The following is a 16498-nucleotide window of genomic DNA, read 5'->3' as shown; positions in this document are numbered from 1 at the left end:
TTTTCAATAAAGAACGACTTAAAAAAAATTTGAAGATAAGCCTGATGGTGAGAATTACTTAATGGTCCTCTTCAAACATACAAGAAGAGGAACAGGCAGCCTGTTAGAACCCGTAGTAGGAAGTGAAACAATGGTTTATACGGAAATTTTTCTTCAAAAAAAAAACAAGCATATAAGAATACGCCATTTACCTATTATTTAGAACTCAAGGATGCAGTTGTACAAGCTTCAGAATAGATCCTGTTTAAGTAAGGTCTTCTATTTACCTATTTTTCTTTCTATTTTTTAACGGAAACAAAACTAATCATTCTGTATAAATAAAAGAGCCTAATGCTCAGAGTATAAGAGAATTATACAAGAAAAAAAAAAAAGCGATTGCAAACAAAAGTAAAAATGAATACACGAAACCCTGAGCCAAATAGTAGAAAAATAAGAACAAAGCAAAACTAAATCTTTCAACAAGAAGCTCAAAAACAGCTGAAGATTGCAGACTAGAAGCTTCAAAATGGATGGGAGGGAAACACCAAGGGAGAGCAAACATCCATGCAGCTTCAAGTTAAGGATTGTTGAAAAATATGCATTCTAAGTAGTCCTTAAATCTTGGGTGAGTGACTAGAACCAGAAAATTTCAAGAGAACATTAAAGGGCCAAAATAAAAGAAGCATCCGACGAATCTTTCGTGATCCACTAAAAAAGACTTCAAAAATAATTTGCTGAAGAAAGATCCAGCCTAAAATCTGCACTCAAACCAAAATAATTCCACATTTCTCTACAATTGATTTCAAGTGATCTAAAATTTCATAGTGCATGAGGGAAATAAAGAGGCATGTTTCTCAGTAATTAAATCCTCTTCTGTCTGAAGCAGAGTATTGAGATCAGATTCTAAAGGATCCTTAATCGACTGGTCATCTTTCTCTGCTGATTTTGGCATATGTTCAGCTTCCTCATTGCTCACACTACAAGGAGAGTCAAAATCTGATACACTATTCTTTTTCGATGAGGAGAATTGAGTTTGGATAGGAGAACCTCTAAAAAATTTAACATTTGAATTAGGCACAACGGAAAACGGGATATTTAAAATGAGGATGAACAGAACTCTACGGATCTGGCCTGTTTGATTGAGAATGGGCTTGAACAAGAGCACAATTTGCCTCCAAAAATCATGGTCCTGATCTAGAATCAATCTTTGATGTTTTTTAGACTTAGCCTTTGACCCAGATTTGGCCGAGGATGAGAGAGAAGACGAAGAAAGACCAGCGGAAGAAGAGTTGGAAGTAGGAGCTTTTCCAGAAGGGATGTTGGTGGGCATAGAACTGGCAATGGGAACGAAGGCAAAAGTCGCATAGAACCGGCAATGGGAACGAAGGCAAAAGACTTTGACGAAGTAGAGGGAAGTGACCTGCCAATGGAGGAAGAAGGAACGGCAAAAGTGTAGTCTCACTACTAATCATTGATATAATGAAATTGTCCAACGCTCAAAGTACATGAGAGGAAACAAAATAAAGACTACAGACTGGCCAATACAAGACCAGAACCAAATTCCATCAATAAAGACTTGAACTTGGAAGAAAAATTAAAAACATTCAATTGAACACATATCCCAAGATGAACATGTATTACAAATGACTTTAACTCAAAGAAACCCAGGAAAAAAAATGCTCCCACTGCAACATCTCACTTATGGTACCTATTATTTAATATAATATTTTAAAATCATACGTACATCGATTTAATGATGTAATATTTCCAATGTTCTAACTTATGGTACATTTTAATTAGACCCTTTTCCTTTACTCAATTCAATAATTCCTCGGAAAATGTCTAACTAAATATTAGAAACCTGGTCCTTGGTGAGATTAAGCCACGGTGGTTTATTTGATCCTTCCTTAGTGTTTTTGTGGCCTGAAAAATAAGTGAACTTTAGATGCAACGAGATCTTATGCAAACATAAGATTGCAAGAAATAAAGGTCACAGACAGGATTAAGCATGAGTCAGTAATAAATTGTCATGAGGAATAGTGCAAGGCATAGAGTAAAGAATTCCTGATTTGTGATTGGGCCGACAATACACTACTTTACTCAACACAAGGAAAAAAAAAAAGGAGTTCTGGTTACACGGTCCATAACATCTAAACAGTTAAATTCTACTTACAGAAGGTGCTCAACATGAAAAGAAAAGATAGATCATTCACCAAAAATATAAATATTACAGATAAGAGAATATAGAACATACCACAAATATGGTTACAGAAATATATTAACTTGGAACAATATAGTAGGTACCTTTAATAAATCTGAACTCCACGTCAAGCTTAGAAGCTGAGGTGGGATCACTGGGCCTAAATACAAACTTGCACTCCGTCTGTACAAAATGAGAACAGTAAAACCATATTAATTAAACAAATGATATGGTTAGATTCTTTACAGAAACAATGGTTTTCACTGAAAAAAAAGCAAAAGAATACAAGAACAAGCACACAAAACCCTCTAAAGAAAGGGATTCAACTATGTAAGATACTGCAGCTCATTCCCATTGTTGAAGAATGTGAATTAATTTTGGCTTGATAGTTCTTATCCTTCTCTCTGGATTTCGAGCTTGTTCTTTTTGGCTTAACTGTGTTTGGGGTTATTTCTTTTTGTTCCTTATTGTCCCATTGTATTAGGATCATTACTTTGTACTTTAAGGTGGATTTTAGGGGTATGCTGAAAGTATGCACAAAGTATGATAAAAGTTCCTTATTGTCCCATCTTCCAGCTTCATTCCAGAGCCTTCCAATACAGTTTGCTCATAGTATAACAGAATTGCCCTTAATCCATAGGAGAGGCTGTAGATAACTGCCTAGATCGTTGGGACTCAACCACTTCCTCTTGGTCTCTTAATTTCCGAAGACTGCAGGAGGTTGAAATCTCAGATTTTCAACTACTCCTGGGTTCTTTAGAAAGAATAAGTTTATCCGATGTTGCGGATAAAAGAATCTAGTTGTTGGAAGCTAATGGGGCTTTTTCAGTTAAATCATTATCTAGGCACTTATCTACAGCCTCTGCTATGGATCTACACTTACAAAAATGCCTGTGGAAATCTAAAAAGCCCGAGGAGGGTGAGTGTAACTCTATGGATTATGCTATTTGGTAGTTTAAATTGTGCATCCGTTATGCAAAGAAAATTGTCCACTCACCATCTTTCACCACATATTTGCCCATTCTGCCTTATTTAATCATGAGGAAGTCCACCATATTTTGTTAGAATGTGTTTATGCTGCCAGGTGTTGGAGTAAAGTCTCACATCTTTAATCTCAGCTGGGTCTTCGAAAAAGAGTTCAAGAATAATGTTAGAAAGATTATAATTGGTCCAGTTTTGATGAAAACTGCTTCCTTGCTTTGGTGCAATGCTGTCGAAGAAATAAATCAGCAAGTCTTCCACAATAAAGCCTCTTCTTGGTTCGATAGATATGAGTTTGCCCATCTGAATGCCTCTTCGTGGCACTCCCTAAGTAAACAATTTAAGGACTTTTCTATGCAAGATATTTTAGTAAACTGGCAGGTCTTCATTTTCCCACTTTGTTGAAGCTTCAGATTCGACTCCGAACCTTTTGTGCTCCTTATAGTTTTAGAAGATTTCTTTGTTTCTGGTCTGGCTGTTTAATTAACATCTTCTCTTGTAAGAGTCTGTTTCTTATGATCTTTTAGGGTTGTATAGGCTGATGTTAGCCCTGTTTTTGTACATCATTTATTTGTTTTGTCTTTCTTAGCTTGTTTTTTTTTTTTAAACGGGGACAAAAACTTCTTTACTAATAAGAATTCAGAGTACAAAAGAGTTATACAAACAGAGCAATAAAGAAGTCTAAAAAATGGAAAACCTAGGGGATCAGGAGGCACACCCAGATATCTCAACTAGATTGACGCCCCCTCAGTGTCAAACATCATATCCCGAGCATACAAAACCAAAAGTTGCAAAAGTTAAATAATATCCAGATTAATATAATAAAGGACCAGTAAACAAGTTTAACGAACTGGGAAGGCCAAAAAATATATAACTCAAAATTATACAAAGAGAGCAATAAAGAAGTCTAAAACATGGGAAACCTAGGGATCAAGAGGCACAGTCGGACATCTCAACAGATTGACACCCCCTTAGTGTCAAACATCATATCCCGAAAGCATACAAAGCCAAAACTTGCAAAGGTTAAATAACGTCTAGCTTAATATAATAAAGGACCAAAAATATAAGGCTACAAAGGAGCAATCCACCAAGCCTTCAGCACGCAGAAGGAAGTTTGCTGTGAAGAAGCTTCAGACTGAGTAATCTGCAAACTACAGACTGAATCAGCAACTAACATGCAGGTTGAGAGAGAAGAGCAGTCCAGTTGAGGTAAATGTCTTGAATGGAATAATTTTCAAACTCCTTATTTAAGGAGCACCAAGCTGCAGTATTATGGCTTGGTAGATTATGATCTACTGAACGAATAATTTCTGCCCTTGGTCTTGCTTTATCATGGAAAATTCGTTGATTACGCTCGAACCATAATTCTGCAAGGAGAACTTTTGACGAATTTTCCCATATTAAACATGATTTCTTGGGTAAAGACAGGCCCAACAAAAGTTGAAACACATTGGCACTTAGGGATCAATCAAAGACCCAATCAAAATTGAACAAGAAAAATATCCTAACCGGAGGATGAAATGGGGCAGGTCATAAAAAGATGAGGAATATCCTCATTAGCCTTCATACATAGAGGACAAATCGAAGGAAGGAGGCATTTGTTAGGGGATTTCTTTTACATGATTTCTAAACAGTTGAGGGACCCAAAAACCATAATCGAAATCAAGATGTTAATTCTCCATGGGCTGCTTGATTTCCATATAGCTGTAAAAAGGTGTTTATTCATCGGAGAGGCAGATTTTAGGTGAGCCGAAACTTAACAGTGAACCGATCATGGTGATCAATGGACCATGATCTATAATCGTCGTAATTATTCACTTTTTCAGACGATAGTTGGGATGATAAAGATTGAAATTCTGCAATTTCATCATCTTTCAAACATCTTCTAAAGGACAAGGACCAAGATGAAGTTTCAAAGTCCCAATGTGCTGCAACTGAACCGTTGGGCAAAAGAGCAATTTTAAAGAGCTTGAAGAATTGCTCCTTAAGAGGGGCGTTACCAACCCAAAGATCTGTCGGAAAACCGATTCTATGACCATTACCAAGTTTAAATAGGGCTAATGAGTCTACCGACCTCCAAACTCTAGCAATGCTTACCCAGAACTCCTTAGACTGTTACTGGATTTTCCTTTTGTAAACCAGGCTTTTTACCATAGATGCTTCTAATTATTTATCTCCAAAGAGCTAACTCTTCCTTTGAGAATCTCCACCCCCACTTAGCGAGCAAAGCAGTTATGAACTTTAATTCCACCTAAGCCGAGACCTCATTTTTTAGAGGTGATGAGACCTTGTTCCAATTGACAAGGTGGTTAATTTTGCTACCAGCATAACCTTCCCAAAAGAAGTTCCACATGATTTTCTCCAAAGAGGCAGCCACATTTTCAGGGATTGAAAATAAAGATAGATAATAGGTAGGAAGACTAGACATAACTGAAGTCCACAAGGTATGTCAACCTCCTCTAGAGATGTTATATCTTTTCCATCAATCTAAATTCTCGTAGATTCGATCTATAACTGGTTGCCAAAGCTCCTTTTGCCAAAGATAGCCTCCTAACGGTAGACCTAAACATAGAAACGGTAGCTTTTCTGCCTTGCAACCTAGACGATTCACTGTTTGTACCAAGTCATCCTCACCCACATTAATACCGCTAAGGGCTGATTTCTCCCAATTTACTTTCAGCCCGAACACCATTCGAATAACCTAATGGCATCCTTAAGCTTAAGTAGCATCTTCTCATCATACTTATAGAACAGAAGAGTGCGATCGGCGAATTGGAGCAAAGGAGATCGATCGTCCTTGCCAACAAGAAAACCTTCGAACTGCCCATTAATGTAGAGTTTGTTTATGATTGCTACTAGAACTTCACTTACTAAGAGAAATAAAAAGGGGGAAAGAGGGTCCCCTTGACGAATACCTCGAGACAATCTTTGAGAAAGGTAGAAGGAATAGGAAGGTTGGCCTGCTAATTTAAGCCAAAATAATTCCACATTAACTATTGACGTCAAATCCTTTGGCAGATCCAAGGAAACTTTATTTGGAGGGAAGCCATCATCATTAAACAGAACATTAAGATCTACCCCTTCAGTTTCTGAGTCCAATTTAAGGTCATACGCATTGAGAGTACCGGCTGATTCTTCACTACTAACACTAATAGAAAATAATAAATCAAACTGCTTCTTAAAAGAATTGTCAACTTTGCAGGGGGAGCCTCGCAGTATAGAAGCCATGGTGGATTTAGAAAAATTAGAAAGCTTAGATGGAGAATCTGCGTTTACTAACCTAGAGAAGCATTCAGGGCCTGAGCTTTAAAGCTGTACACTTCCAGGAGATCCGGGTTTTTATCAGAATTGGAGTGTTTGAGGGAGTGATTCCGAAAAGAGTCTGAAGGGGGACTTTAAGGTCACAAACCCCATTTAATTCTGACTTTAGTAGGGCAGTCGAAACATTATTGAAAGAGGTTTGCTTCCGGATGTAATGCTTGAGAATTTTTGGAGCATGGGTGGGTTTACTTGCTTTCGCAAACTTGAAACGGTTGGAAATTCCAAAACCTAGAGAAAGTTGGGCTCCTATACTAACAGAGTGTGAAATTTCTTTTGCTGAAGCATTCTGTAATGTTTTTTGCTTTAAATGTGCCGAGTTGTCAATAGTAAATTTGAGCAAATTTTGTAATTACTCATAATGATAATGAAGTGGGCCGTATTTTATTTAATCCTCTCAATTAATGACTCTTCGGCTACTGGAATTTTGAAAGCAAAATCTATAGAAGTGGGCCCCACTGCCATTTTGCAACAGCTGTTTATCTTGGGTTCGGCAGTATTGAAGAAGGCACCGTTTTAGTTGCCCGTGCAATTAATTCACTTTCAACCTGATTGTTGGCCTCTGTTTTCTTCTACGTCAGTGGGATGGACAGAAAAAGCTTCAAAATTTCAAATGGATTTCTACTTCTGGGAAGAGTTGCAAACACTTATTTCAGAACATTTGATACGGATGGAAAGGAGGAAGGATCAAAATATTCATCAAGCAAAACATCTCCAATTCTCAATCGAAGATTAGAATTTTTAAAATTATCCAGCAAGATAGGAACTTCGGAAGGTCTAGGAGGATTTAGAAATTCAAAGTCACCAAAATGTAGGTAAATATTTCCTATCTTTATGTGAGTAATTTTAATCGTTGACGACACAAAGCCACATAAGTTCTTTACCTAAATTTGGAAATCACTAACATTTGTTAAGTTCAGAGTTTCATTGGCTATGTCTATAAGACCTCCAAAGTGATCCCCAGTAGCCTCAAAGGTACTTCTACACCAGTAATCTAGAGGAAGGTTTTTTATTTTGAGCCAACCACCGTAGCCTTTTAGAACAAGTGGTCGTCTGTGTTTGAGGTTATCCCATCTTTCGAATTTGAGGTGGAAATTCCCCAAGCCTGCCATTTTCCTTCCTCACGGATAAAGTCTAAGATTGATCTTGACCGATACTAATGAGGGCGTTCTCATCAAATAAAGGATATATAACAATTTTCGTTTGGAAAAGAACTTCCAACCTCTTACGGATCAGTCTCCAGTCATTTGAAGCAAATAATTTTGATGTAATCCATAGGTTTTCAAATTTGACCTTAGTAACTTCATGGTTCTTGATCAACCACTGCTTTTGTTATGGAGGGGAAGAATGGTTGGGCACTTGAAACTTTCTTTTTTGACTAAGATCCTAACCGACTTCCTTAGTCTTGGACCTTGGGGCTAGAGAATTAGAATGACTAGACTTTATCTTTTCGACATAACTTATTTTTTCTACCAAATGCAGAGAAGGAATCCTGGAGATATTACCCGAACACCATCTAACATAATCCAATTTTTCAACAAATTTTTCCCAACATCTTCCATAACAACAACCATCCTTGTTGGTCTTTTCCCGAGCACAATCTTATATTGAAAAGACCCCTAAATATGGCCAGTGATCGCAACTTAGAACCCATCCGGACTTAGTTAGAAACTTCAATATTCTCAATCTTCCTCTGTCAATGTCCCCGAATTTTCTAAAATGACCGTCAATTTGAGTTTTGAGTAAGCCAGTTATTACTAAGTCCATATAAGTTGGCTATCGAAAAGAGAAATGCTTTTACAGGCTTCTACATCTTCAATAAAACAACAATCATCCTCTTTCCAAATGCAGTAGTGTGACTAATCGATTTTGCAATTGACAACCTCCATGTTGAGTTTTGAAACTTGTCGGAAAGGTGTGCTGAAGAACCCAGCTACCGGAAAGGGGAGGAGAAAGGAGAGAGGAGAAAGAAGAGGAGAAAGGAGAGGAGAGAGAAGAGAGGGGAGAGAACTTACCTCTTTCAAAAAAAAAGTTTTTTTATCCTTCTTTCTTATAGATTGTTTGGACATGATGAGGGCGCTAAGTAGGTGTCAACCTAGTTAAGATGCACAGGTGTACCTCTTGTTCCTTGTTTTATTTGCTTGTTGTAACTCCTTTTCTACTATGAGTTTTAGTCACATTATTAGTTTATCGATAAAAGAGACCGAAGAACACAAATTTCTGCATGTTGAACACTTGTCTTAAGCATTTTTAAGATACCTGTGTCTAACATGTGTCCATACTTCCTAGCAACAACATAAGAAGATGTTTCGCATACAAAGTTAGAAAAATGAACCTGAAAACCCTCAAACAAATCATTTTTGTATCACTTGCACCATTTCAACATTGTCTTACAAACTCAGTTCAACAAAATACATAAACATATACTCTTTAAGACAATGGTAGAGTAGGTCATCAAATACAATTAAATCATCAGTACATAATTAATTGAAAGAGAACAAAAACGAAGGTAATAAATAGGTAGACAATCAGGCACAAGAATAATAAACTTCAGACCAATACCATTTCCAAAACTCCGGGTGTGCCAGGATCCTTAACTGAGGTCTTGTACTTAGCACTCTTATGCACATACTTGGTTCCCATCCTCCCCTCAGAGACAATCAATCTGGAAGAATTGTTAAGTAAGCAATCCAATAACCACAATGCAACAGATTACTCATATCCAACGACTTGACCAAAACCAAACATTTTGTGCATTAAAACACTATAAACAATCAGATCCGAACAAAAGAGAAAAAAAGAGATCAGACAAGCATAATATCACAACAAAATCTCCAAAATTTCAAGATTTCCCAATCTTCAAAAACACAACCGTCGTAAAAATGTGCATAAATTTTTTTAAAAAAAGAAGTCCAAAAATGAATCCAAAGATAGATCGTGACAATTTGCAACTTATTCATAAGATAACAAAGAAACTCAGCATGCCGGATTGTTTCAGAAACAGTCAAAAATGGCAAACACAAAACCAAAAAAGAACGAAGAGGATGGGGAAGAGGCCTTCAGGAAACTCACGGCCAGCCTTGGGGCAAGGATTAAATCCCAAAACCACACTCTAGAACAAAATCGAGTAACAATAAACCAATTTCTTGAGCATATTTACACTCAAACTAGATGCATAAACTTTATTAAACCACCAAGAACAACTCAACTCTAACACTAACTTCTGAAAAATAGATAAGACCAATGCTAGACTCTAGTTCAACTTAAAAAAACATAATGCGAGAAAGAATCAGTAACGTCTCCAAACTAAACCCAACTCAATAAGATTCAACTAGCTAATAGTCTCGCAATCGTCACCCTCCTTTGCTAATCCATACTAGGAGCCATGCATCAACAAAATACCACCAAAAGCATAATGTCACCACAACATCCTCATCGCATCGTGAAAAATAGCAATTGAATGTAACATAAACATCATAGACCACAAAACACGTATGTAATAACAACATATGTTGAAATACCAGGGTTAACTAATCCACAAAGGTAAACAAGTAATGAACTCAACAACGTTTCAAGGTCTAAGCAAACTTAAAAACAACATATTTTCTCCACTTAATCATCACAAGCTGACCTTTCCTAAGATAAACCCCTTTGGAAATCTGATCATCTCAAGGTTTCCAAAATCCAAACATGTTGAACTTTAGCCATAGTTTTATTTAATGATAATCAGGCTTCCGATGAGAAAAAATAAAATGAAACAACAAAAGGGCAAAAAGGAAAAAGCCTACCAAAAGAAAAGGCCTCCAATCAGCAAGGTAAGACCTAATGGTAATGGATAATTACCAAAAGCTTTGCCACCAAAGCCAAAAAATCATTAATTCTAATAAGAGATCAAATAATGCCTAGAGAGCGTGCAAAGCCTTCTAAGTACTCTATTGTGCCTTATGCCCGGTCAAAATAAGACCAAACTCCTCAAAATCAACTCCATACCGCAAGCAAGAGCACAATTCCAAAGAATATGATGAAGATGCTCGTGCACTCTATCCTAGCACTTTATCAATTACACTACTCAAAATCCTTGTCTTCTTTTGAAATGGAAACAAGTCACATTTATTATCATAATGAGACTTAATCTCGAAGTACAAGGGTATTATACTAAGAGAAAAGAGAACTAGGGGAGAATACATTCAAAGACTAAAACAAAGGCTATACTTAGGCAAACGTAAAAATGATGGCAACCTAAAAACGAATTCCAACCGAAAATAACGAGCTAAACAAAACCACTCAAAGAACAAAACAATTGTAGAAAGTTAAATACAAAGAAAAACTCGAAATCCCTCTCAAATGGAACCCATTTGAATCTAAAATCTTGCACGCCCAAGACATCAAGCTAAAAGGAGAGAGAGAGATGCCAAGAAGATGCAAACGGATGCCTCGAAATTGTCTTGCCAAAATAATCCAACACCCAAAAGACCTCCCAAACCAACAGAATCTATAAAGAATCTGAAAACCTCAGTTTGAAACTATGAAATGTCGATGCATTTTCCATCAACTGTTTCATAATAGTTATTACTGTACTCTTGTTGCTTCGCATTTTTTTAAAAGGAAACAAATCTCATTTATTATAAAAATGAGCAAGAGCTCAAACTACAAGAGGGTTATACAATGAGAAATTAAAGAACCGGGGATCAGTAGTAAACATTCATAAAAAAAAAAGTAAGTTCTCTCCCCTCTCTCCTCTCTCCTCTCTCCTCTCTCCTCCTCCACCCTCTTCCCCAATTAGCCAGCCTCTCCGATGAGCTCCATTCCCCTCAGCATGGAGATTGTTAGCTGCAAAGTTAATCAATCACACTACTGCATTTGGAAAGAGAACGATAGCTACATCATTGAAGACGTGGAAGCCAACAAATCCATATCAATCTCTGAAGCTCAACTCCGTTGGACCCAACTTACCATTTCTACTCTCCTTAAATACCCCGCAGAACGTTTCTTCAAGAAAGATGTTGATATTGACGGAGGTCGAATGAAGATTCCAAATTTCAACCTAATTCGAGTTGGATCCTAAGCTGTGACCTTTGGCCTTATTTAGGAGGTCACTTCACCCTTAGAGTTTGCTCCGGAGTTAACAAGCAAGGTTGATCATCCTTCTGCAAAATGCTGGAAAAGTTCCTTGATATAGTAGATTATTCCATATGGTTTTTAGACAACTCATCAAAAGACCCCCTCCAACCACCAGTTTCCAAGCCAAGTTATGGTCAGATGGTTAAGTTCAATAAAACAGTACGAAGGCCTAAAAACAAGGAACCCAACCAGACTTCTAATTATCAAGGTAAACTTCATGATTCCGGCCATCATTCCTCCTCGATTCAAAAGCAATGGTTAATTAAGAACCATGAAGTGGCCAAGATCAATTTTGATAACCTATGGATCATATGGAAACTTTTTGCTTCCAATGACTGGAGGATGATTCATAAGATACTAGGAAAGAACTTCGAACCCAATGTTATAAATCCCCTCTATGATGACAATGCTCTTATCGGTCTTGATCAAGGCTCCCTTAGTGACCTCATCAGCGTGGAAGGAAAATGGTAGACATGGAGAAATTTCCATCTTAAATTTGAAAAATGGGATAACTTGAAACATAGCAAACCACTCGTGTTGAAAGGATATGGAGGATGGCTTAAAGATAAGAATCTGCCCTTTTAATTTCTGGTGTAGAAGTATTTTTTAGGCAATTGGAGATCACTTTGGTGGTCTTATAGAAATCGCCACAAAAAGCTTGAACCTTACTAATTGTAGTGAAGCTCAAATTCTGGTCAAGAAGAACCTTTGTGGTTTTGTCCCATCAACAATTGAAATTTCAAACCAAAAGAAGGGAAGCACTTTTTTACACTTCGACGATTTTGAATTTATGAACCCCCCAATTTCCAGAAAAGCCCCCAAATTGCAGGATGTTTACATAAATTCCATTGACCTACTAAGAATAAGAGAAGTCTTGTATGATGAAGGCTTTGATCTCTCCTACTTCCCACTAGTTCTAAATGTCCCCAAAATCAGTATTTGCAACCCTACCGAGGAATAGATGTCTATTTGAATCTCTGAAGCATTTTTCGACCACTTCACTGGCGCCGGAGAAGATGACAAGATCCAGCAAACAGGTGGTAGCCGACTCCATTGGGCAAGAACCTAAACAGTCCCCTATTTTAGTTAATGACATCCCTAATGATCTGATAGACCAATAATTCATCAATACACAAGAAGAAATAAGAATAAAGAGAAGAAGTCGGCTAACCAACAAATAACTGAAAAGAGTTAGTTATTGATTGACTAACTAAAAAGTGGGGGACCACCGAGTAGAAAAGAATGTATAAATAGGGAAATAGAGAGGAGGGAAGGGTATGAATCTTTTGAGAGAATCTTTTTGTACTTCCTTGAGAGATAGGAAACAGATTGGTAAGGAGAGAGATTGTATTCATCGGATTGAATTTATCATTCAATTTGATACTTTGATTGTAATTGAATTCTACGGTCAAGCAATAAAGATTTGATTTCATACCTTAATTCTATGTAGGAGACTGGGTTCCAACATATTGGTATCAGAGCAACATCCTGGAAAATCGAAAGAGGATGGCAAAGAAAAACAAAGAGTGGTTTGAAGCAATTGAACAAGAGATCGTAAAGGTTAGACTCCATTTTCTGAACATTCCGATCATGGAAGAAAGCCTATAGATATTGGTGAATAACGTAGAGCAATTGAACGTACAAGGTGATAAACACCAGCAACAATAATTGATGAAGAACTTAGATCGACTGAACAATCAAGTGGAGAAGCAACAGCTGGAGCATCAAGTGTTGATGAAGTATATCGAAGGTCTGGTTAAGGAGAAATCGACAACTACCTCCAATACAGAACGATCATCCAATAAGTCTAAAAGGAGAGGGAACCAAAAGACTGAAGATGAAGTAACGGCCATCGGAATTCTTGATGAAGTAAAAACAAAGCGAAAGGAAGAAGAAGAGAGCAAACATGAAATGTCTCTAACTCTTGAATTACATGAGTCTGCATGTGTCTTTTTTTTATGCATACTTTTAGATTCACATATCTTCTGAAGCTACACACTCTCTTCATTCAACTCAACCCAAATGGGAAGTCTAATAGACTTTTTAAGTTCAAATAAAATAGAAAATAAAAGAAAAAGAACAACCAGCAAATCGAACACTTAAACCTGAGAATACTGGATACCACCTTTGGCGTATCTGTGTCTATACTTCATAGATTAAACATAGGAAATGACTTGATATTCCTATCTTATATATTTATGTGCAATTTTTCTATAAAAAAACTACATGACTAAGAAACAATACCTTTTCTTTATTCTGAAACAAAATTACTTTCTTGAAGAATTGAAACGTAGAGGAATGAGCATTTTCACATTAAACCTCTCATCATAATCAACACTTCAAAAACATTCAGCCAGAAAATCTGTTAGACCTCCAATATTGTTCCAGTATAGCAGAAAGAATAAGAGAAAGAATTAGTGGGGATGAATATTGTTCCAGTACAGCAGAAAGAATAAGAGAAAGAATTAGTGGGGATGGCATTTTTGTAATAAATGATCATTATTAGAAAAGTTTGTTAGAGGCGGTTGGGAGGTTAGAAGTCGGGCAGAGAGTTTATAAAAGGGTTTAGGCGGGAAACTAGGGAGTAGCTTTTTAGAGAAGAAAGAGTTCTTGCATTTCTTGAGCGGAGAAAGCAAGAGAGATTGTGACGAGTGTTTGTAATCGAATTGAGATCTCCTCAATTATGTTTTCTATAGATTTTGCTAATAATACGCTACTGGAATTTCATACTCAAATTCGGTACCTATCGTATTGGTATCAGAGCCGAAACGATCAATAAGGAAAGAAATCATGGTGCAGACCAGAATTGAAGAAAGGATGGAGTCATTTGAATAGGAAGTGGCCGGAATTAAGAAAGAGTTAATGAAGATGCCGGTGATTGAATCGGCGTTGGTCGAGTTAACGAAAAACATGGAAATGATGCGTTTACAATCCGAGAAGCAACAACAGGCCATTCTGTCGTACATGGAAACCAATGCGAAAGAAAGATCTATGATTAGTGAACGAATGACCGAGTTGAATGTTCGGGATTCGTCGGTGATGAAATCGAAAGCGAGCGAAGCGTCTTCTAGCCGCGACGTCGGAGAAATCGGTATAGACAGAAAGTCCGATTTGGATGAGAATTCAACCGATCGAAGTAAGTTTAAGAAGGTTGAGATGCCAGTATTCACCGAAGAAGATTTGGAATCCTGGTTATTTCAAGCGGAAAGATATTCAAATTCATAAGTTGACGGAATCGGAGAAAATGCAATTTATGTTTTGATGGGTCGGCGCTTAACTGGTATCGCTCACAGGAAGAAAGAGAGAAGTTCGCGAGTTGGACGAATCTGAAGGAGAGGCTACTGGTACGATTTCAATCGACCAGAGAAGGAACGGTTTGCGGCCGATTTTTGAGAATCCAACAGGAGACAACAGTAGAGGAATATCGGAATCTGTTCGATAAATTAGTTGCGCCTCTGTCCGATCTGGAAGACCGGGTTGTCGAAGAAACGTTTATGACTGGTTTATTTCCATGGATCCGAGCCGAAGTCATACTCTGCAGACCAAAAGGATTGGCGGAATGATGCTAACAGCCCAACTAGTGGAGAATAGAGAGATTCTGAGAAACGAAGCAAATTTAAATGGCTATGCTGGCGGGAAATATCCGTCACACTCATCGACAGGTACGAAATCTTACTATTATCAACAAAATAAAGAAAACAAAGCAAATACTTCATTTTCGATAAGAACTATCACACTGAAAAGTCCAAATTCTGGAGAAATACGAAAGGAAGGAACATCTAAGAGGTTACCCAATGCAGAGTTCCAATTAAGAAGGAAAGGGATGAAATGATATTATCCTTAAGGGAAAATCTGCGGTTAGCCCAAGAACAAATGAAGAAATATGCAGATAAAAAGCGACGGGATGTTGAATATGGTGTGGGTGATCTAGTTTTCTTAAGGTACGGCCATACCGTCAGCTGTCCTTGAGGCGAAAGAGGAATGAAAAACTTTCGGCCAAATATTTCGATCCTTATAAAATTTTGGAGAGGATTGGACCGGTGGCATATAAGCTGGAGTTACCCGAAGGGGCGCTGATTCACCCTGTTTTTCATGTTTCTCAATTGAAGAAGTTGGTGGGTGAACATATTGACGTGCAACCAACCGTACAGCAGTTGGATGAGAGTTTTGTATGGACAACACATCCTGTGGAAGCTCTTGATTACCGTCGGAATAAGGCAGGAGAATGGGAGGTTATGATACCTTGGGATGGGTTGTCAATTCATGAAGCAACCTGGGAACAATATGCTGATATTGTCGACAAATATCCGAACTTCCACCTTGAGGACAAGGTGAGTTTGGAAGGGAGGAGTAATGTTAGACCTCCAATACTATTCCAATACAGCAGAAAAAATAAGAGAAAGAATTAGTGGGGATGGCATTTTTGTAATAAATGATCATTATTAGAAAAGTTTGTGTGAGATTTCCCACTCTTTTCTATATTGATTTTACTATCTTAATGGCAGAAATAGAGGCAGCACTCTGTATTTATATATTTATAATGCCAAACACAGTAGCTACAATATGTAAAACGGAAATAACAAGGAAAAATAACATAAAACTTAAGAACATACCAACCTCTTTCTCTAAAACTAGGGCAGACTCCCTCAGCCGCCAAAGACTCTCCTCACCAATACATTCATCATATTTTTCATGCCTACCCTGCTCCCCTCCCCCTACTATTTATAGGACAAGTGTCTGAATAGGACAAAGGATAATATCTTGTCGGGCCCACCTGCTGTTCCACTATCCCACTATCCCATTTTAATTCTTTCTTTCATCCATGCAATCTTGTGTAATTCCGTTCTTGCCCTTTCTCTTATACACATTAATAATAGGAGGCCTTACAGTTTGTTAGAG

The 16498-nt window shown here is 37.5% G+C and overlaps 1 protein-coding gene across 8 annotated transcripts in view; it reads right to left on the bottom strand.

The window, feature by feature from the left end:
• The window catches only part of LOC103497008 (general transcription and DNA repair factor IIH subunit TFB1-1-like), a 39274-nt gene that overhangs the window by 21784 nt on the left and 992 nt on the right, over positions 1-16498 (bottom strand). For 4 of the 8 annotated variants that reach the window (XM_051080343.1, XM_051080342.1, XM_051080346.1 and 1 more), the window contains exons 2-4: positions 3879-9143; positions 2284-2362; positions 1841-1902 (exon numbers count right to left, since the gene is read on the bottom strand). Coding sequence is in view for 3 of the 8 variants with exons in the window: in XM_051080340.1 (XP_050936297.1) it covers positions 1841-1902; positions 2284-2362; positions 9041-9121 (222 nt within the window). In the remaining 5 variants the exon portion in view is untranslated. The remainder of the gene's footprint in view (positions 1-1840; positions 1903-2283; positions 2363-3878; positions 9144-16498) is intronic. The other 4 variants (XM_051080340.1, XM_008459056.3, XM_051080341.1 and 1 more) reach the window with 2 other exon arrangements.

Source organism: Cucumis melo, chromosome 12 (genome assembly GCF_025177605.1).
Source record: "Cucumis melo cultivar AY chromosome 12, USDA_Cmelo_AY_1.0, whole genome shotgun sequence".
Taxonomy (NCBI): Eukaryota; Viridiplantae; Streptophyta; class Magnoliopsida; order Cucurbitales; family Cucurbitaceae; genus Cucumis; species Cucumis melo.
The sequence above is the reverse complement of the archived record's forward strand: the minus strand, read 5'-3'. Positions and strand labels throughout refer to the sequence as shown.